The following is a 21,988-nucleotide window of genomic DNA, read 5'->3' on the forward strand; positions in this document are numbered from 1 at the left end:
TCCAGAATGAAAGAACTGAGTAGAAAACCTAGTAGCCTAATGAAAGCAGAAGCTCATTTTGCATGTTGAGAAAAAAAATGGAAAAAAGTAAGATTCAATCTGTTAATAACAAAGTGCTCTTTCATATTCAAATGGTACTGCTGCTGTGCTTGGAGGATGGGTGTGGCTGGTTGATTCTTCTTGCCTCCTCAGCTGTCGCGGCTTTGTGACGTCCATGATTCCATTTGCTCTATCACATTAAGCTAACGGACTGGTGCAGAAGACAAAATGACAAGCCCAGGCACAATGCCTTGCAATGTCCACAGTGCTGCTCAGTGACTGCCAATAAAAACTAAGTCGCCCAGTGATCTGGTAAGCTGTAGGAGCAGCACAAAATGTTCAGGCTGTTTACTCAAAAGAGGAAGGGGGAAAAAAATCCCATACCCCCATGAGCCATGATGCTTCTCTCTTAGCAGCAGGTAGAGCTGCAATCTCAGTCATTCATATTTAATTCCACAAGAGTTTCCGGCCAGACTAATGTGCTATTGATTTCAAGTCTCCTATTACTGAAAAAGGGAAGGGCCATAGGGTAGAAAGCTGGACTACAGTGAGTAAGAGCTAGAGAGTGTAAGCGGAGAGGAGGACGGAGGACGATGGAGGGGGAGAAGATTGAGTGCCCTTGCAAAATTAGTAAGCTTTTCGAGGAAACATTAAAAATATTCCACATAAAAGGCCTGTCTTATCAATCTAAAGTTCCACTTTTCACTGTCAAGTACATCGGATTCTGCATGATAACACAATGAGTACATCTGAGATTAAGGCAAGAAATGTGTCTTATGCTTTTCATTGTTCACTATAAGTCGTGACATCCACAGAGTGACTGAAAGCTAGAACAGCACAGTTTAACAGAACAGGCATATTTGCGCCTCCCTTATTCATTTTGTGTCCATCACATATATGTTTTTCTTCTATGTCAAGTAGGAGAGCAGGAGGAATAAGGAGAGAGAAAAAAACAAAGAGCGTCTAAGAGCTTTGTGTGTTTAAGGACTCTCCCTTGATACAAACTCAGACAGGACAAGATGAAAAATTAATAACTTGTGCTTTATATTTAAAAGGGTTTCGAGTAAAAAACGGGCGCAGTAAAAGAGGTTTGTCCTGTTTCAACCAAAGTTAAAACAACAAGAACGTTCACAAATATACTCGTGAGTATACAGCTCTGATAAAGATAACCTCATGAGTCCCGTGCGTACACCAGCATAGGTATATTTTTTCCTTTAGTCAAATAATAAGAATGTGAAAGATACACTTTGGCTGAACTGATTACACAAATATCCTGTTCAACAGTGAATACAAACAAAAAAAAACATACCTACAGTACACAGAGAATTAAATAGGCACATGGAAAGCAGAATATCATACTTATATTAAAAAAAAAATGACAAGAGCGTCTACTTCAGAGACTTCCTCCCACCAGCCTGTCTACTCTAATAATAGCCCAGAGACAACACATCCAGACAGACAGAGGGAGAGAAGGATGTAGAGAGAAAGAGAGCAGAGAGACGGAGAAAAAGTGCGAGTGAACCCATGAGGGAGATCACAAGAAAATTGCCAAATAATACATAAAGGGTTGAATTAGGCCAGTTGCCACTACCAACAAATGTCCTTTTTAAAAAGAGGCTAATTTATTTTTGGAACCTTTCCTGAAAGCAATAACTGCTTCACTGCTGCTGCCACAAAACCTTGAATTGCCAACAGCAAGGCCTGGTTGAGAGACCACTGAATTAACCAGACCCGAGGCTGATTCATCGTCCCCATCCCCCAGATACACTGTCGTAGTGTCACTCCCTCACTCTCCTTGTCTCCCCTCTTCCATCCCTCTTGCACATACACAAGGCCACTGCCTTACCGCAGGGCAATGGCAACAGGCAATCTTTTTGACGTCATACTCCAAGAATAATAGTGATAAGGAAAAGAGAAGTCCAAGCTAAAAAACGGATCTTCTGGATTTTTCAAATTTTTTTAAACGCAGGATGTCATGTATATATATATATTAAAATTGATATTCACACACCAGTGGCATGTTACTGATGTTCTGATACCGCTGCATAGATAGGAGAGTTCAAAATGCATGCTTTTTTCTTCTCTTTCTGTTTAGCTTTCTAGGATGAGTGCAAAGCTGGCAGTGTTTCCCATGCGTGTCCATGATCAAAATCAGTTTACTAATTTCATTCAATTCTCTGGCACCAAGGTGCATTCCTTGATATGCCAAAAGGAAAGGGACAATACTATGAGATGCCTAATCAACGCTAGTAGACGGACCCTTAAATATAAGAAAATAATCAGTAGAATAACAAAAAGGCTTTTAAGCAAAACTAATGCTTGATCCTATGATTCAGAAACATACAATGGGTGCTTCAAATACCCTCTTACCCACAGGGAGGATTCAGCTGCCATGCTACTAACCCGGGCTCTAATGAGGGGCCACAATTAAGCCCATTTATTCACATTAAGTGTGAACTGTAAGTGGGGATGCAGTCAGTTGACAGACCTGGTTGTCTTTGTATTACAAGAGCCGCTTTTATTCAGCAAACAAAGGGGGAAAAAACACAAGCACCTAATGAGTGAATCTCGACGTCTCTTCTCAGACGTCCATACACGCAGGAAGAGACACACACATCCACGTGTGCACTTGCACACATGAACACACTCTTGTCCTCGCTCACGAGCAAACTGACTCAAGGGCTCCAACGCATCCAGGCTGAGTTGAGTCACTGCTTGTCAGAACGGTGGGGGCGGGGTTAAGACAGACTGACAGTGGGGCTCCATCTCTATCCTCTTATTAACGCTTAACGAGTGCTTTCCTCATGCAATATTCATCTCCACTAATATCATCCAAGCTCTGAGCCAAGCTTGCTACTTATGTAAGGCAATTATGTAAAATATCAGACAGAACCAATGTTAAGAAGCTGACTGAAAGAGAGCTGCAGGACAATGACAAAAAGGTATGGGGGTATACAAAAGTGATATGGAGGGACAAACTAAAAAGTGGGAGAAGCAGTAAGGAATTGGTTACTTGGTTTTCCTGCTACATATCTTAATGTGATGATATACTAACACCCATCCACAGCTTAATCAAGGGAGAGTGGCCAGTGCTAATAATGCAAACAATTTTCTCCCCTCACACCATCATTCTTCAAAGTCAGACTTCCTAGGATTCCTCAAGGTCAGTTAAGGAGAGCAAAGCTGAGGAAGTGATCACATCAGCACCACTTTTCAACCCATCAACACTTACCAAATTCACACAAGACCTCTATTCCATACAAACTACAATTCCTCTTTCACTGTCTTGCTTACTCATATGAACAAAAAAACCCAAGACCCATACGCAAATAAACAAGCATGCTCTGATTTATGCACACTTGCACGCACCTCCCCCAGGTCAAGGCCCTATGGGGGTCTGCACAAAAATAGGTCATTTGTCACACATGATGTCCCAGAACAGGGGATACATTATAGATGAGCCCAAACAGCATGTCTCAGTGAGCACTCACCACACAGCTAGGGAAATGGGAGGGAACAGCAGGAGATGGGCAAAGAGGGCTGGGAACTCCTCAGGAAGTGGATACTGTGATAGTAAAGTAAGTACAACATCACTGGTGGGCATGTTTCTGGGTTTTTTTTCTGAACCAACATCTATTAATCCAGAAGGTATTTAATTTAATATTCACATGTCTGCACCTGACCCTATGGCTGACAATCTGCCTCGCATATGAAAGCTTCAGAAATCATCTGCTAATTTGTTATTGTGTGGATTTAATGTATTGTTTCTAACCACAGTTCACGCCCAAATTATTGCAGACTTCTGTCTGCTTCTCCCCTGATTACCAGCTCAGAATGTGGACTCAGAGAATCTACTGACATACACTTTGAATTGCTTTTATTTGCACAGACAAAAGCCTATGGATGGCAGTTGTCTGCAATAGTTTCCAACAGGCCTAAATGAAGAATAAAGAGAGAAATGAAGGGTCTGTGCAAAAGCAGGACTGAGTACAAAATGTGGGGAAGGAAAAAGACAAGTCCACTGTCTTCTGCTGCACCCATCTGTTCTGAAAGTGCAGGTGGAGCCCTATTCACTCTGCTCTGCATGTGTGTGAAGAGGGGGGCAGGAAGAAAGGAAGGGCAAAGAGAAGGAGGGAGTGGAGAGATGGAAGGGCAGGGATGGAAGAGGGAAGAGGGGGAGGACTCTTGGTGATCTCTCCTGAAGGGGATAATGGGAGAGGAGCGCATTGCAATGGCTGCACTGTAGTACCCTCCCTGCACAATTAGCCAATCAGCAGCGCGCTCTGCCAGCCAGGAGAACGCATAAAAGAAGAACATTGCAGCAGAGGCACAGAAGGAGACTGCAAGAGGAGCAAGGAATTACACACAAAAACAGCAAAACCAGAGCACCCTCCCCTGGACACACCCTGCTGAGGATCACTGCTTCTCTTTTTTCTGAACCATCGCCCACGCCACTCAGAGAGAACGCTCTCCCTCATCATCATCCTGTAGAAAACTCCTTTCTCCTTATTTTCATCCTGTAGAGGACACCTACAATCTCAGAGGGCTGAGATCCCTTGGCGAAGATTGTATTTTTTTCCTTTTTTTCTTTTTTTTTCTTTTAATTTTGACTCCAAACAAAACGTAAAGACCATAATATAAAGGCCTAAGAGCACAGAGAGACTCAGCCTTCAGCTACAAGACCAGAGGAAAGAAGGACCTAGATTTCTTTCATTGTTCGTCAAGAATGGTTACTGTACGTATGACTCTATTTCTCTTATAGTCATGAGTGGAATGCTGTTCTTAGGCTTATAGTATATCTCAGTTCATTTCAGCTGGGTATGTTTTGCATGTACATATGTAATACAGCCATAAACAGAGTAATTTAACATCCTTCTTCCTCATGTATCTTTTGAAGAAGTCCCTATTAAGAGATCAATATTAAGCAGCGCTCCCTGATTGTGCTCACATGCCAAAACATAGAGGAGCTGTGGGATTAGTTAACTATGTTTTTGTACAATATGCCATGCCATATTACTATGATGAGATTAGCGTTCGATACATGCAGTTAGCAATCTCATGCTGTGTGATGCGCCATGCCGGCTGCGCTCCAGCCTGCAGTCATCCTCAGCGTTGGACAAAGTCATTATCCTGCCATTTTAGAGAGCATAGGTTTAATACTTTAGCATTACAGTCACAATGCCTGTCTGAATATCGCAGCTCGGAATATATTTCTTTCATGTTCTAGTGTCAAGCTTCAGCTAATACATTCCGCAGGATGATGGAGACGGAGAAATGCAATAAGGCGCTGCAGTTAGGCGAGATGGGGGACGGCAGGGGGGGGCGACGGGCTTTCTTTGCTTGGTGCTGCACGAGGATGCTGAGGACGGGTTTGTGAGACAAAACATGATGCCTCGGAGGCTGAGGGCCCATCCAGCAAGGCACAAGAAAAAAAAAAGGGTCGAGTCACTCCAAGGAGGGGAGGGGGGAGGGAGATTACGCATCCATTGGTTAGCATTGAATCAGACAAAGTCCAAATTCCTCAGGGTTCTCGTTGCGATGCAACCGAGTAAATGGGCTGGAAATCTCAGAGGCCATGACAGTAAGGCCGTGCACGGACATCTCCATTTTAAGCGCATTTTCTCCAAGTAACACATCACACACGTACAAGATGGCCATACTTGCACTGCGCTAGTAGGATAAAAGAAGATGGAAGCGCTGTTAAATTAGCTTTGCTTTGTGCCGACGGCCGGATTGGGCGTGTCTCTGCTGGACTCCAGCATCAAACGAGGGCCTTGAAGCCTCAAACGACCTACTCCGCTTTCCCTCTTGACATACTCCTCGGCTGAATGCACACACTTTATTTAAAAAGACCAATTAAGGACAAACCCATTTACATCCATTTAGGGAAGTTAGACAATAAATAATTAACACATAATCAAAAAAGATGCTACAGCTGTAACCTTAATATTACGTGCAGGCGTTTAAAAAAAAAACCTGCTTATAAAAGTGAGATAAAAAAAAAAGAGTTTTTATTTAATTACGAAATTACTAAGGAGCACCTGGACCATATAGTTGCTCCAGTGTCCAGACTGTTTAGTCTGTGGTTAGTAATAGTACAAAAAATAAATCATTTAACACATAAAGAGCCATGGACGTGAGAGACAGAGTTGGTCCTCGAAATATAGGACCACGATTAACTCTAATGACACTTGAATGAATTTGAAATACCCATAAAATTGCTTTTGAAAAACTGTAGTGGAGGTGGAGATCACTGGCTCGATCTATTCACTTGACACGTGTGCAATCGCAGTTTTATTTTCCCTGTGTTGTTGCCGTCACCTATTGTCCCTTTCAGGCCGTGATAGTGTCACAACGACAGTGGCAGGATCTTCCCTCCACATGGTCCGCAGTCCCATGCCTGTACCGCAGTGCCAAGCGAATAAAAGCGTTGAGTCAGATAACCTTTCCAAGGCACTTACACAATTCAAGGACAAGGACAGGCGAGGCCATCACTGTAAACAGCTGTTTGGTCTTAAGTTAAAAAACGACTATGTGTACTGAAGAAGATAACATTGGACTTTTAGAGGTTACACGGAAAATTGACCAAAATCGTTATGCTCTCTGTAAAATGTTCACAGTAAAGATACGTCCAGTATAACGAGGTAGGGATGTGAAGTAAGCCGCGGTGCGTCTCCTGTTGCCCAGCATGTGATTATCTCAACAAATATAAGCCCTGAAGGGAAGAAAGAGGTAGAGTAAATACCTTCATCTGGGACTGCAAAAATAAATCTCTTGGACTGATCTGTTCTTACATTCGTCTTTTAACGGGATATTAATCGTAAAGATTAATACGAAAAGGGTTTTCTAAAAAATGTTAGATCATTTCAAGATGGTTGTGAAAATACATTATATCCTCATACAATATTTTCATATTACAATATAGTAGTGATTCGTCGTTTTAAAGCCTGAGTGCCCTGCTTTTAAAATGAACAAATGATTACAAGAACGCCCATTCTTAGAGTTAAAACCAAATACAGACTAGGTATTTTTATATATGTATATATTTGACCTATCGTTTTTTACTTTAAGCTGGCAACTGTAACGATCATTGTTCCCGGCGAGTCCTGCAGCCCCAAGCCACGACACAAAGCGCCACTGTTTACATTAATATTCATAGTGCTGCCATAGCCTCTGCGAGAGAGAAGAGGAGGAACGGGTGGCTCTTTTGTTTGGTCGTTTCAATACGTTTATTCAGCAAATAGGCGGCCCGGTTCATGAATGCCTGCAGAGCTCACAAGTCTTGCCTTTTAAAAAGGAGCCAAATAAGGAAATTTGAAAATAAATCGGGGGTTATTTTAGTAATTTGTCACATTCAAAAAAGCTGTTTTTCTTTTTTTTTAACTCAGTGTATGGGATTCAAATATTTTTAAAATGAAACAAAATACAAATCAAATCGATGGTCTTTGCTTGTTCCGTGGCCATCTGTGGCCTCAAATAAGACCGTCCGAAAGCCACTCCCTTTTCAGCACGCTGGATAGCGCCCTGCATGCTACAAGGACTTGGAAGACAAATTCGTCTCCTCGAGCCTTTGACGTTGTCGGCTATCATTTTATCAAAGCAGACATACTCAGAGAGCTGCAATCTTTCAGAAATATTTTCTTTGTAGTCTGCTGAGCGGAGAAAAGGATGGAGTTTGGGTGCATGGCTGACAAGGGCTGTGACTCCTGTCGTCCTGTTGTTGTTACAGCTGCCACCGTGATCCCTTAAGCTGCAGAGAGTGTGGCTAATGCCCTTTGTTTGGGATAATCCCGTAATCTGTGTTATTTAGAAGGCTCATTTGCACTTTATTTTAGCTTTCGGTTTTGATTCATGCCTTCCAGAGGAAAATTTTTTATATAATGTGGACTAGAGACAAGGTTAAAGGAAGAAATAACTTCCACAACTGCATTTAAGAAATATATCAGAATATGTTTGCTTTATATTTTTGACTGATTATTAGATTTATCTACTCTGAAATATTTCTAGTATGACATGCTTCAGCAGCAAATGAATTATATGCCACACCAAGCTCATATGCATGTCAAAACTAAATCTAACAATTATCCCACAACTCACAAAAATCACTCTGTAACATTTGAACTGACGAACATCTTGATATAAATGGAGAAAGCAGATAAACTGGGAAATAGTTTTTCTTCTTTACATCATAGCCTCAAGAGTTGCACTGCATCTGGAGCAGAAATGAATAGGGGAAGCTGTTTATATGTATCAGGAGGCAGGGACCACAGACTGCATTTACATTAAGTCTTGTAATGCTTCTGTGTTTTGGAATTTAATAGTGTGTCGTGTAGGTGGTATGTGTGTTTGGCAGTGGATGCTGGGCTCTTGTTTGCGTGCAAGTCTGGGTTCATGTGTTTGCCAGTGGAAGCAGAACTCTTGTGTGTGAGAGAGTCTGGGACCATGTGTAGGCGATGCTGATGCAGTACATTAAATATTAAATCTCACACAGCCCCAAAATAGAAAAACAAAAAAAAATAGTGTGGTACTCGTACCATGATGATAATAACTTTGGTCTGCAAGAGATTTAAAATCAGATTTTTTTTGTTATGTTTTTGTTATTATAGGAGAGTTAATTTGAAGAACTGAGAAGACAGTGACGTGCAAAAAATGGCTTAAGCAAAATTGACGTAAAATTGGTTACTGATCCTCTCTATTGTCCCCAGTGGTTGAAAAACTATTAAACTAATAACTGAAGATTGTAAATACAGAGAATATTGTGATTATTCCTACTATTGTAGGTCTTCCTGTTTTATAACAATGATTTTCCTTTATCACACAGTTATCAGGTGAGGGCAAAAAAAATGCTAAACCATTTGATGGTAGTTGATGATGTGCGATATCAAATATGACAACCTAAAAATGAAGCTTATGTATGAATTTCATTTGTTTCAAATAACTCGAAAGCATGCTGTTGCTCCCCATTACTGTATGAAAACTTAATCTTTGCTGCTGCCTGTGCCCAGCCCATCCTCACTGGGTCTATGAATTATATAACTTCACGCTATTCGCGGGGAATGTGTGCTCTGACACGCTGTGGTTTTTTTTTCAGTTGTCGAGTCAAATTTGCCCCTGAAATGTTCATTTTCCTCTGCAAAACTGTTTAGTCAGACCCATTCAGGTCTTGGTATTTCTGTTAGTCAGATGCACTACACAGCAATGTATGCCATTAACATTACAACAAATATTAACAAAACAGCTTAACTGCGCCTTTTATTGTCAAACTCTCTAACCCTTCCTCATGTATAATTAAAAAAAATTATATTTAGCTCCTATTTTAACTGCAGATCAAAATATTTACTTGTCAGGTTGCTGTTACACACTGTAACTGTCCATTCTTTGTACATAGATGTGCATTTGAAGTATCTTATTTTTAGGCTGTTTTAACCCTGTGCTGCTTTTCTCTTGTCAATTTCAGTCGAATTATCTTAAATTCCCATATCATACAAAGCTATGCAGTTTCAATTAATGGAATGGAAATGTCTAACCCTGTATATTTGCACCTAATACGCTCAGACAAACAAATACTCACCTCAAGGTCAGAAAGCCTGACAGCCATTAGAAACAATGCAGTCTTTGAGAGGCTGTTTCCTGGGCAACGTGACTCAAGGTGAGGCTCAAAGTAAGTCAGCCGGATACAGTTTTGATGAAAAAAAAAAAAAAAAGATTTAATGTGAGAAATCTTTTCAGACACCTGGAAAAAGAAAGAACATGACAAATGAGCCCAAATGAAGAAATTGAGACATTTAGTAATGTGATACATGGGATATTGAACCACGAATAGAAATGCAAAATGATGGTGGATTTACAGGAAATGATAAGAAAAAAAACAAAAAACATAGGCCATATTTTTTTGGTCATCAGGGAAGACATTTAAAGATGCATAACAAGCTCAACCCAGCTTTAAAACTTAAAAATAAAACGTTTGCATTGTTTAGTAACAAAACTCATGTTGGCTTATTGCTAGCAACTTGCAATGTTAATGCTTGTACATATTTCAGTGACAGCTACAGTATTTCTCAATCAAGTCAATAAATTCCCAATACATAATAGTAAATATAACTCTGCTGATTCATTAACTTTCCGTTGCTTGGGATCACATTGTCAAACCAAGAGCTTTAGAAAGGACTCTTTTTGCCTTTTTGAAATACTATTGGACATAACTGTTTACATGCTGGCCCAACAGCATAAGAGCATCACTTTTTCAAGTTTATGGACTTGTTAAAAGGTACCATAATGCACCCAAACTGACACAGTATAGTCCAAAGTACTAACAAGCTGTCCTTGTAGAGATTAGAATTATAGTTGCATGACTCATCCTCCCAATTCTAGGCACGCATATGTATTTACTTTGGCAAATAAAGTTAATATTTAATGTGATGATTTCGTGACAGAAGATAAAATAGGCAGTAAATGCATGCCATTAAATGTGTGCATCATAAACTGAAATTAGAATAAAAAAACAATTATAAGCTCTAACTGTATTATCAAAGTGTTTAATACATATTGCTTGGAAATGTAGTATATTTTTTTATTTGAATTGTTTTTAACAAATTACAAAAGATAGATAGAACCATGACACCCCAACATATTTAGATTTAGTCCTTTTCTATGAAGGTTTACACAAGCTGTATTGATATAGACACAAATCACTCTGTGTTCAGGGGAGAAAAAAGAGCAGGATGTTGTGTCTCTTACATACAGACGTTCCCTGATATCACATGTGGCTCAAATTAAGCAGTAATGTGCACACCAAGGCGAACAAAAGAGACACAAAGACGACACTGCATGCCACATTGCAACCCAAATTCTAATTCCACTGAGAAAAATAAACCAGCTGACAACAAAGAGACTTTAATAATGTCATAATAACAAATTTGTAATGCTGAATTATTCTTTAACTAAAGCATAATATGATTTATTTGTTGAAGAACTAAATCCATTCAACAACTCCCCCAGCCTTACAACCACTATCACTATTATTATTCGTTTCAGTATAATGATGTAATGGAGTTTGACCCTGGAAGAGAGTTGGGGGAGGAAGGGGAATAAGGAAAAGGGACTGTGACATCTGCAGGACCAGAGGCAGGGAGCAGGGGAGGAGGAAAGATGGGGCAAAGGGGGGAGGGGAGATGATAAAATCAGACCATGTATCCATCTCCATTTTAGCAATGCAGAGTCCTGAACTGCCTTCTGATAGTGACAAAGTGGCCAATCTATGTATGTGGCTATGTGAATAGCGTATGTATTATACTATGCTAAATAACATATTTTAGGCCTATCTATACCTCTGTACATCACCACTGTATTTCACTGTTTCTTCCTGGGAATTATGAATCTAACTCCCCTCTCTTCCTCAGCAGATAATCAGCACCATGGAAACCCAGGTGTCCAACGGTCCAAGTGGAACCAGTCTGCCTAATGGCCCAGTCATTAGTACAAATGGCTCCACAGACGACAGCAAAACCAACTTGATCGTCAACTATCTGCCTCAGAACATGACCCAGGAAGAATTCAAAAGTTTGTTTGGTAGCATTGGAGAAATAGAGTCCTGCAAGCTGGTCAGAGACAAGATAACAGGTATGACGCTTTGTCTATGCTTAACAATAAGTTAAAAAACTAATAACAATGACTCCAACTGGTTGTGATAATCTCCATCTTTGTCTGCAGGTCAGAGTTTGGGGTATGGCTTTGTAAACTATGTGGATCCAAATGATGCCGACAAGGCCATCAACACACTAAACGGTCTCAAATTGCAGACTAAAACAATCAAGGTAAGCAAACCTCTTTTATCAAAAAATAAAATCACTTCAAATTCATTTTTGATTCTTGACAGCAGGCTAGACAAAAAGAGAGGAAGTGGAGATTTTGTCAAGGGGGTTGTTGAAAGGCGTAGCAACAGACGTGACACAGGGAGGGGAGCAAAATGGGGAGGCGGTGGCAGAAGGGAGCGGTGGCTAGAACAAAGGAGGTAAGAGAAAGGGTGAAAAGAGAAGGAGAGAGTGGAGGTCAGAAAGCAAGGGGCGGACAGCATGCAGAGGTTATTGTGATGGAAATGTAATTAGGTAGCCTGACTGTGGTGCACAAGGGTCAGTGCAGGTTAGCCCATCTGCCTCCAATCTAGGCTAATTAGGGGGGTTCTTTGTCCCAAAATCAGATGATGCAGAAAAGGGGGCATATTATTAAACTCTAATTCCTTCCACCCACCCAACCTGGTCACAGTAGATCAAAGATAGAGACAAACTGCAGGATTGAAAAATCAAATCTCTAAGAAAGTGGAGCAGGTGATCTTCGAGCAGATGTCAATGGAAAGGGATGTTAATTCTGACATCAAACAATGGGCTTAAAGTTCATTAACGGATTTGACTACTGTTTTGGTGAGATACAGAAAAATATACACAATATTGACAATATGCATACGTTTTATATTACAATAAATTATTCATATACTGGTAAAACCTTGTAGTCAAAATAATGATCACAGACAATTACTACACTTTGTAAGTTATTCTCAAATCTGAAAAACAGTTCCTTTGGATAATACTATAATCTAATCCTGATTTCGCAGGAAGCTTCAAAGAAAGAAGTGAGGTGTGAGGGAGGGGCCAGCAATAGAGGGGTAGGGGGTAGCTCAAAGAGCAGAATGCCAATGACAGGATTAGAGGCCATATGGGCTTCAGGCACCATCTGTACTGTGGGAGCGACAGGGAGAGGGTTAATTATAGGGCAGCCTCTGCTCCCCGAACACAGCAGCTCCCCCCTGAATTGTCCAGAACACCCTAATCACTTCACCACACAACCCTCCTGCTCATACAGTCATCTTGTGTGCACAATAGACACCGCTGTTTAGTACTGATGGATGAAATCAGAACACATGTAGTCATCAGATTGGTAATACATACAATACACATCAATGGGATCCTAGCTTTTTGTGCCCCCCCTCCCCTCAAAAAAACATTTTTATTCATAGCACCTTGATCGAACGTAAAGCAATTTGTATATGAACAGTATGTTTACAAGTTGTCAAGAATCCTGTAAGTCTTGTGATACACTTATATTGTTCGCTGTTTGCCAGTGGAGCTGTTCTCCCCCAGAGAATAGAGACAAAGAAAAGAGGCAGGACAGGGAGAGCAGCTCTGCCTATCTTAGACAACACTCACTCTGTCTCTCCATCACACACAAACACACCACTCTTAACAATGCACTGAACTGGACTATCTGTGACAGAAGTGTTTATGCTCTCCAATAAAAAGAAGAACAATAATAGGTCTATCGCTTTTACAATCACTTAGATACTGTTTTGCCGTAATGGATAAAAATAGGGCTGAAAGTAGACCGACAGTAAAATAAGAAGGGATATAAACACAGACGCATCAAAAATGATGCTGCACTAATTAAGTCACTGGGGAATTAGTAAAAAAATATTAGCTTGGGCAAATCTTTGTCAGTGCAGAACACAGCTAACCCATGAGCTTGTTCACCACCGATTAGATTTAGTACAGGTGACTGTGACAGGCGTCATAATGTGTCTGTGATGTTTTTATTGTGCCTGAGCGAAGGATTAAAAACATTGTTTAAGTCCACAAATACCAAACTGGCAACTAAGTCAGTTGAGATGAGGAGAAAACAGTCAAATTTAAAACTGCTATTCAAATGAGTAAATTTTCTTTCTGTGATCCAAGATCTGCAACACGCAAACACGTTTCAAAGATTATTTCATTTCTGTTTTTTAGGTATCATATGCTCGGCCAAGCTCAGCTTCCATTCGTGATGCCAACCTTTACGTGAGCGGACTCCCCAAAACCATGAGCCAGAAAGACATGGAACAGCTGTTTTCCCAATATGGGCGCATCATCACATCCCGCATCCTTGTGGACCAAGTCACAGGTACAGCCTTATTCCATATCAGACTCTGCCACTCAAAATATCATCATGACATCATCGACCTCTCACTGGGCCAATCAGACGTACAAAGAGAAGTGGTCTGTGATGCCAAGGTAGTCACATTGGTCTGTTTTCTTATTCGGAGCAGGCATATCACGAGGAGTGGGCTTCATCCGGTTTGACAAGCGAAATGAAGCAGAAGAGGCCATCAAAGGACTGAATGGACAGAAGCCTTTGGGTGCTGCTGAGCCCATAACTGTCAAGTTCGCCAACAACCCGAGCCAGAAGACAGGCCAGGCCTTACTGACTCAGCTGTACCAAACTGCTGCGCGCCGCTACACAGGGCCCCTGCACCACCAGACTCAGCGTTTCAGGTACTAACCTTTACCAACCCCCCCATCAACCCACCTCTGAGTCCCTCTCTAACCAGTAGATAGTTTGTAAAAATGAGATTGTTTCAGGACCAATTTACAGGTAGTCCTGCTCTGTTGTTGAGCTTATTCAAAGTCAGTGTCATCTTAACTAACAACTGTTAAGTGTGTCATCATTACATTGTTGTAAAAAGGTATAATTGCTGTATCAGTAGAAGTTAGTTTCCAAATATTTATTTACTATCATTATTGCTTGACTGCATCACAGAATAGCTCAGAATGAATATTTTTTGTGGCTACATTCAATCCACCAGATGAAGTTGCACTTCTTTAAACAGCAAATGTGGTCTGCATACATAATATGAAAAATTGTGAGGTCTAAAACGTTTTACAAACAAACATTTGTCTATAATATTTATTATCAAAAAACTGTTCATCTAAGTAGTTATTATTTCATGCTAAGGAAGGAAATGGCAATATGGTATTGTCCCTCCTTCTCACTCTTTTTCTCTGACTTTCTTTTAAACTGCAGTGTGATCCCTTCACTTGGAAAGGGACCAGATCCAAATAACAGCTCAAACACAATGTAAGAAACTAGATTTTTCCGAGTACAATAATAAAGAGAAGTTTAATCCATTTTGGTTACTCCCTATACTTCATAGGCTTTATAGACATCACAAGCACTGAAAATGCCAAATGTTAACCTCATTTACAAGGTTGATTAGAAATGAGGATATAAAGCTATGGAAGTCAAAGTCCTCCATTATTAAATATTTTTCACTGAATCTCAGTAACAAGGCAAGGTTGGATGGCTCAATTATTTTATATAGAAATTTCTTTTTTTTTTAATCAGTAATGGTAAAACTACCTTTGTTCATATTACATTTAAGCCAATAAATGGAAATCTACATTGGCTCTTACAAAGAACGCACAATAAACAATAAATGTCAGAAAGACAATTTGAAACATCATCAGTTTGTGGCTGGATGGTTTGGAAATGCATTAAAGAGGAGGATGCCCCCTGGAGGCCAGCTGGTGAAGGAGCTACATATTAACATGAAAGGCCCCCTCCTTGTAGATCTCATAACTAACCTCTGCATCCCCTTCATTCTCCCTCTTGCGTTGCAGACTCGACAATTTACTAAACGCCAGCTACGGAGTCAAGAGGTAAATGCCAAAGGTGTACTTTCAAAAGCATTCATGCCAAAATAAAACCACAAACAAAGTGCCCGGAATACCACATGCTGACCTCATCTCGAAATCAGACCTAATAGCCATAATCCTGAATGCCCACAGCCCATTTAACCATGTTACAGAAGCAGCTCAGACAACAAAATACTATAAGTAATTGCAAGAAGCACTGATGCAGCTTTCTAACAGCAGGGTATTCTGGCATAGCTTTGTTTACCCTTTTTGTTTTTTGTTTTATTCAATAGAAGTACTATATGTATTTTTTTCTGAACTAACATTATTGGTTTCAGTTGCTTTAATGTCCCCTTTTTTCACCAGCATGGACATACCAGATTCCGTTTGCGTCTCCTCTGTTTGCTCCAGTTTTTGTATGATTTGATTCCAATTTGCTTTTCATCCCTCCAGGTTTCTGTGTTTCGTTCAATACTGTGATTTCTGTTGAACATTGTGATTCATGTGTTTAATTCTTCCAGAGGTTCTGGTCAACAGAAAAAAAAGAGAGAGAAAATATGCAGATTGTGTGGGTGTCTTGTCTCAGGGCACACAGTCTCGATTTCTATGAAAGCAGGTAGTTTGGAACCACTGTGATGCCCACACATATTTATCTATCTACTGTACAGCAGAGGGGATGAAGATGGGGTCCCCGAAAACGCCATAATTTCTCACAGATACATGGCTATAAGTGACAATATAAAAGACTGAATGTGATGTCGAACTTCAGAATGACACCCATGGTAGTTCTCCTACTCTCTTCCCCAGATTCTCACCCATCACCATTGACAGCATGACCAGCCTGGCTGGGGTCAACCTTACTGGTCCGACTGGAGCCGGCTGGTGCATCTTTGTGTACAACCTGTCCCCTGAGGCGGATGAGAGCGTCCTGTGGCAGCTCTTTGGGCCTTTTGGTGCAGTCACCAATGTCAAAGTCATCCGTGACTTCACCACCAACAAATGTAAGGGCTTTGGCTTTGTCACCATGACCAACTACGACGAAGCTGCCATGGCTATTGCTAGCCTTAATGGCTACCGCCTGGGTGACCGTGTGCTGCAGGTTTCCTTCAAGACCAGCAAGCAGCACAAGGCCTGAAAGAGAGGCAGCTGGTACCAGCTCGTTCCACCTGCAGGGAGACGTACCTGAGCTCCCTGTGTCATTACTCTACATGGGCCTGGACTGAGTCTCTCTCTGACACACTCTCACACAAATTCATGAAATGGAACCACAAACACATAAACATGCCCACAGATGACATGAACATACTCAAGCATACACAAGTCAGAGTTTCAAACACACTAGTGGAGTTTTTCTTTTCTCTTTACACAACATGCTAGTCCTTCCCTATATTTGCCTGGATTGAATTAGAAGGGGTACGTAGCTGGTTTGTGGGGTCGGGGGCAAGAGCTATCTATTTAGGAGACAGTCTAACGAATGTGACATAGAATGTGTACTGTGTGCTTTGATTGAATTCAGGCAAATTATGACGACTGATGAACAAAATTATCATAAATTTAAGCGAACGAATATGTGCAATTTACCCAAACTCTTACCCCACCATCTCTCCCATCATCTTGTGGGAGAGGATGTAGTCACTTTTTTTTACACTTGGGCATTTTGAATCAGCGATTTTTTTAGATCAAAGAAAATTAAACTAAAAAAAAACAGTGTTCTCTTATATACGTCTATTAAAATATAACTATATATTCAATATTTAAGGTGGTTATAATAGCCGAGTATGTAAGCATTTTCTAGAAACTTTGACTACTGTTTCCTGACCTGCATTAGGTGGTGCCTATTTTAAAGGCAGTCTCTCTCTCTACCATAGATGGGCTTATTAGCTCAGACCCAATATGATTTAGCCTAACTAATGAATACTGGTCACATAAAAGAGTAGCTCGAAGGCCATTAGAGTCACACTTTCCCTCACAGTCTCACACCAAACATCACAAAAAAACACTTTCGTATCACAGAAACACAGTTCAGTGACTAGAAAGATTTACACGTGTTTAGTCCTCTAAAGCTGTATTTTTTTTCTAATCTTATCCACATGACGGATTTAATACAGAAAGACTGTCTGTGAACTTAGAGCAGAGCAGCAGTGCTCGCATGGTGACAATGTTCATTAGTAATTCTCTGCTGGACAAGAGAGTGACGAGTGTGCAGGGAAAACTATTTTATGACAATACTGGAACAACAAAGAAAAATACCGGTGTTTTTCATTTTATTTGCAAGTTTTTTTTCTCCTTGGACCTGTTTTTCTCATGCTCTACGGGCCATTTCATCTTGCAAGACTTTGTCAGCCACAGTCTGTAGGTCCATCCAGCTTAGGGGCAATGATTGAAAGGCAAAATCTGTTGTTCATGCTTAATCTCTTGATTTTGAATGTTACTATAGTCAGGAAAGGTAGCTAAGTAGCCCATGAACAGCAACAATCTAGGCGGGTCTGCAAGGAAGTAAAAACATTAAAAACACCGGTATTATTCTTATTGCACAGACAGAAGCTTCCTGAGGGTTATATTTTACATTTCAGTAGAATACATGGGATCTATGGTAAAAACTTGAAATGAGTGGATTAAGAGGCCTACAGTTCTTGAACGAACATTTCAACTTGACTGAGCTATGTGTGTTGGGGATGATACCTGGCAATGTAAAAATGATCACTGATCTATTGGGGCAAAGACTACCTGCTCCTCCAACTTTGCCACATGCTCCCAAGTTTTACTTTCAAATCCTTCTATTCTCTTAAAAGCCTCCCAGTAACTTTGAACTCCTGCCCTCTCAATGATGATTGTAAAACATCAAGCTTGCAAATAAGTGTCATAACTATACTTTTATCTAAAACAGAAAGATATTTATTAATTTGCTTCAGATCTGTATGGCACAACCACAAAAATAGCCATTTCAAAATATCCCCAACCCAAGTGCATGAGGATTATTTATGGCACCCTTGATAAAATAATAATGGCAACCTGTCAAGATGGAGTGTCTGTTAAAGCCCAAACCTTAGATTTACCATGGGGAGAGCTAGTGTCTTTCAATATCAAGACATCTGCACATGAAAATAGATTAAATAGGGTCAACTATATTCAAGACATTTTTGCTTTTGCTTTTCTAAGTGACGCTGTGTTAGCCAAAGAGGACGATCTCTTTGAAAGGATTACATTAGAGATAAATCTATTTTTATACATACAAAGGAACAAGACCTTGTGCTGAATTTTTACAGATTCTTAAGCTTGGAAAATTGGGGCATCGCATGGCTGTATTTTAAACCCTCTGATCTTTGCAGAACAAGAGGGTAAAAGGCATGCGGTGCATGGGTGGGGACTAAGGGAGGGGGCGAAGGAACAATGTATCTCACACAAACTTATCTGTCTAACCACATCAAAAGGAAACAAACCGAACAAAAACATATCTGATGAAAAAAATTACAATGAAACAATTGGGGGAACAACCTGAGAGACACATCCATACTTTTGAGTGCTCAGACACGCTCACATCTCTTGTCCCGAAGTTGTGTACAATGTTGCTTCAATGACGGTGCAGTGGAGTGAAGTTCTTTGACTTGAGAATCCCAGGCAAAGTGAGACCGGCTAATTGCCAGACTTAAAAACTGAATAGCTGCTTGCAAATAAAAAGGTAAAATGCAGATTCATAATGAACAATGAGCATGAGTCTTTATGATTAGATAGATTTGATTTTTGCCAAAGAACTGCTTTGCAAGTCAGTACAAAGAATGGTGAACTAAGACTAACTACATTATCCCCTGAGAAATTGCTGTACAAATCTATGTTATTTATTGAAGAAGGACCCTCGACAATTTGAGCTCTAATTACTTTTGAACATATAAGTTGTGCATATCAGTTTCCATTTCTAAATCTAAAACACACTATACCAAATGCCGAAATCAAACAGATGCAAGCAATCCCATTTGCACACATTCCATGCAGTAATATAAGGCATATCAAAATCTATTCACCTCTTGACCAAGGAAAAATGCATCCGCGTAATGTATTTCCCCTGACATTTCAAATCATCTGCTTTGTCTTTATCCTTTTAAACCGTTAACATTGCACCTTTTCAAATGCTTTCTCTGACATTTTTCAATCCAGCTCCTGCTGTTTCAGCCCCTGAAATACTGATTGCTGCTGGTGTGTCCACAGCTGACCACATAAAAGACTAATCAAGCTATTTTGGGTTAAGCAATTTGCAAGATAGCACAGTAAAACTGAGCACTTGGCGAGCTCAGCGATAAGACGCTAGGAACGACCGAGAAAACAGGCCACGTTGAACTGCAGCTGGAATTGTTTACCCAGCCATGTCCAATGTCGTACAGTCAACCCACAAAACAAAACCCACCGTCAGTCCGAAATGACCTTCCATACACAGTCTATATGAAGACACACACCTGATGTACAGCAGAGAGCCAAGGACTATGGCAGGAAACAGTACTACACTGCTTGAGCAACAACAATAATCATTTTAAAAAGACAAAAAAACTTTCCTATGGAACAGTAAGTGCAATGTGTTTTGTTTTTATATTGACTGAGAACAAATGATATATATTTTTTAAAAAAGAAATTAAATGTCACACTGAAAAGGTTTGCGGAGTAGTGAAAGGAACAAATGTTCAAACAAAAGCATTAAAACGAACAGACTCGTTGATAAATCAAACAAGCAATGAGAGCTCTGATCTTTAAATTTCCATAATCACTTCCTCAGTCCCTAATTTGTGCTCTGACCGTGTAAGTTCAAACAAACTGCATATTTGGCTGACTTAATAGAGCAATTCTCAATGGCTTTGAAAGGAATACTGTCTAATATATCATCAGTTTTAGCCCATGTCAATTTCAAATATCATTTTTCCTGTAATTTATTGATTTCATTTACATATCAAGACTCACTTGTTAAATTAGCGTATTTGTGTTGTTGATGTTGCCATAGAGAACACTCATGGGTCAAAGATTATGTTTTGGTTGCATTGATTGGGTACAGTTTATTTTTTCTTCCATTATTTAATTAGTTGCAGTTTTTACAGTGTATGCAGATTTTAGACTTAGTTAGATTTTTTTATTTCAATCAAACTGTGTTCAATTGTGTTTGTAAAGTCTGTGGTAGCTTTTGTTGCAACATAAAATAATTTAAACAAAAAATTCAAAATAGCGCCAAAAAACTTGTATTATTTGGGCGACTTTAAGCTTGTAGTTTTAACTTATTGTTAACTTAAAAACTATTTATTATGATTATTATTATTGCCTCGTATAAAGTATGTTTTGTGTATATTTATGGTTTATTTCATTATATTTGCAAGTTTAAAAGATTTTAAGTTTGCCAAAATGTGGTTACACCATTATGTTTCTTAAAAAGGGGGACAAATAGAAAAACAGCTTTAGAAGTACGATTTGGATACGTTCTCCATAGTCAAAGAATGCACTGCTATATTTAACTAATTGAAGTGTATAAACATACATGCTGTGTGCTAGATGTTATGCCTTTACTGCCTGTGTTCTGTTTGTCTTGTTAAATGAAAATCTTTTAATTATTTAATCTAATCACAGTCTTGTTTTTTCCAACCACTCGGTGAACCCCTAAAACTTGGGAGTGACCCCTCTAGTGAGGCTTTGGTTCATCTGAGGGTCCAGCAACTGAGGAGGAACTGGGGGTAGTTGTTTGTTTGAACTGCTCGCAAGATGCTTTCCTGTTTTGCTGATGGCGCTAATTTACAAAAAAAAGGATTTTAAGGGTTCTGATTCTGAAGGGGAAATGCATTACTGAGATCACCTGTATCAATTCAATATCAATTTGTCTTATAGACACAAAGGCGTTCTTTAGTTGTTGTGTACATTTGGAAACCCAGCCAAGAGCTCTGACGAAATATTGCAGAGCTCTGGAAAAGCTGCAGGAAGGTTTTCTTGGGAGTCTCTAGAGTAGTCAAGGGGTGAGTGGTCCTTCTGTTTCTCAACTGTATTTTGTGTCTATTTATTTAGAAGAGGGGACGCAGTAACTTAGTGATGTTTTTCTTACATTTTCCTGGAATGGTAGAACAAATCAAAGGTGAAAATGATCAAACAGTTCTGCTGATACCAATATCAGCAGAAAAACTACAAAATCTCATACTTCCAAAACATGACCAAATGAACAATGTCGAAATTTAACAAGAAAAAAAAAATAAACCTTTCAGTTTAGACTAGGATATTTATTACTGGGATTTCAGCTGAAGACGCTTGAAGACTTTTTCATGGAATTGTTTAATTATTTGTACTTTACATGCCAGAAAAAATAAAATAAAAGTTACAAATATGACTGCCCTGATTTTCATTGACTGTCTAAACAATAAATGCTGAACATCGTGACCAAACATGACATTTACCCACCATGTATTCGCAGTACTGGAGGCTTGAGTTTTGGCTCGACTCCATGCTTCAATGATTAAAAAGCAGCAACCGTATGCAATAAACTGTCATAATATGGT

At 39.8% G+C, this 21,988-nt stretch overlaps 1 protein-coding gene across 10 annotated transcripts; it reads left to right on the forward strand.

Moving 5' to 3' along the window:
* Positions 1 to 4,292: 4,292 nt before the first annotated feature.
* Positions 4,293 to 21,816, forward strand: elavl3 (ELAV like neuron-specific RNA binding protein 3). 10 transcript variants are annotated; one of them, XM_075454750.1, is made up of 8 exons: positions 4,293 to 4,774; positions 11,439 to 11,658; positions 11,749 to 11,852; positions 13,812 to 13,965; positions 14,111 to 14,336; positions 14,866 to 14,919; positions 15,462 to 15,500; positions 16,263 to 21,816. In XM_075454750.1, the coding sequence occupies exons 1-8, from the start codon at positions 4,766 to 4,768 to the stop codon at positions 16,609 to 16,611; spliced, it is 1,155 nt and encodes a 384-aa protein (XP_075310865.1). In that variant the 5' UTR covers positions 4,293 to 4,765; the 3' UTR covers positions 16,612 to 21,816. The 10 variants fall into 10 exon arrangements, with proteins under 10 accessions (XP_075310865.1, XP_075310872.1, XP_075310863.1 ...); XM_075454757.1 differs by having other exon boundaries at positions 16,284 to 21,816; XM_075454748.1 differs by having other exon boundaries at positions 4,294 to 4,774; positions 14,108 to 14,336.
* The last annotated feature ends 172 nt before the right edge of the window (positions 21,817 to 21,988 follow it).

Source organism: Odontesthes bonariensis, chromosome 21, assembly GCF_027942865.1.
Source record: "Odontesthes bonariensis isolate fOdoBon6 chromosome 21, fOdoBon6.hap1, whole genome shotgun sequence".
Lineage (NCBI taxonomy): Eukaryota > Metazoa > Chordata > Actinopteri > Atheriniformes > Atherinopsidae > Odontesthes > Odontesthes bonariensis.

Excerpts from the sequence above, each read along its gene's own strand:
- elavl3 (XM_075454748.1), top strand. Across the intron at positions 13,966-14,107 it reads CCTTGTGGACCAAGTCACAG|CAGGCATATCACGAGGAGTG; the intron begins GTACAGCCTTAT and ends TCTTATTCGGAG. Across the intron at positions 14,920-15,461 it reads AATAACAGCTCAAACACAAT|ACTCGACAATTTACTAAACG; the intron begins GTAAGAAACTAG and ends CTTGCGTTGCAG.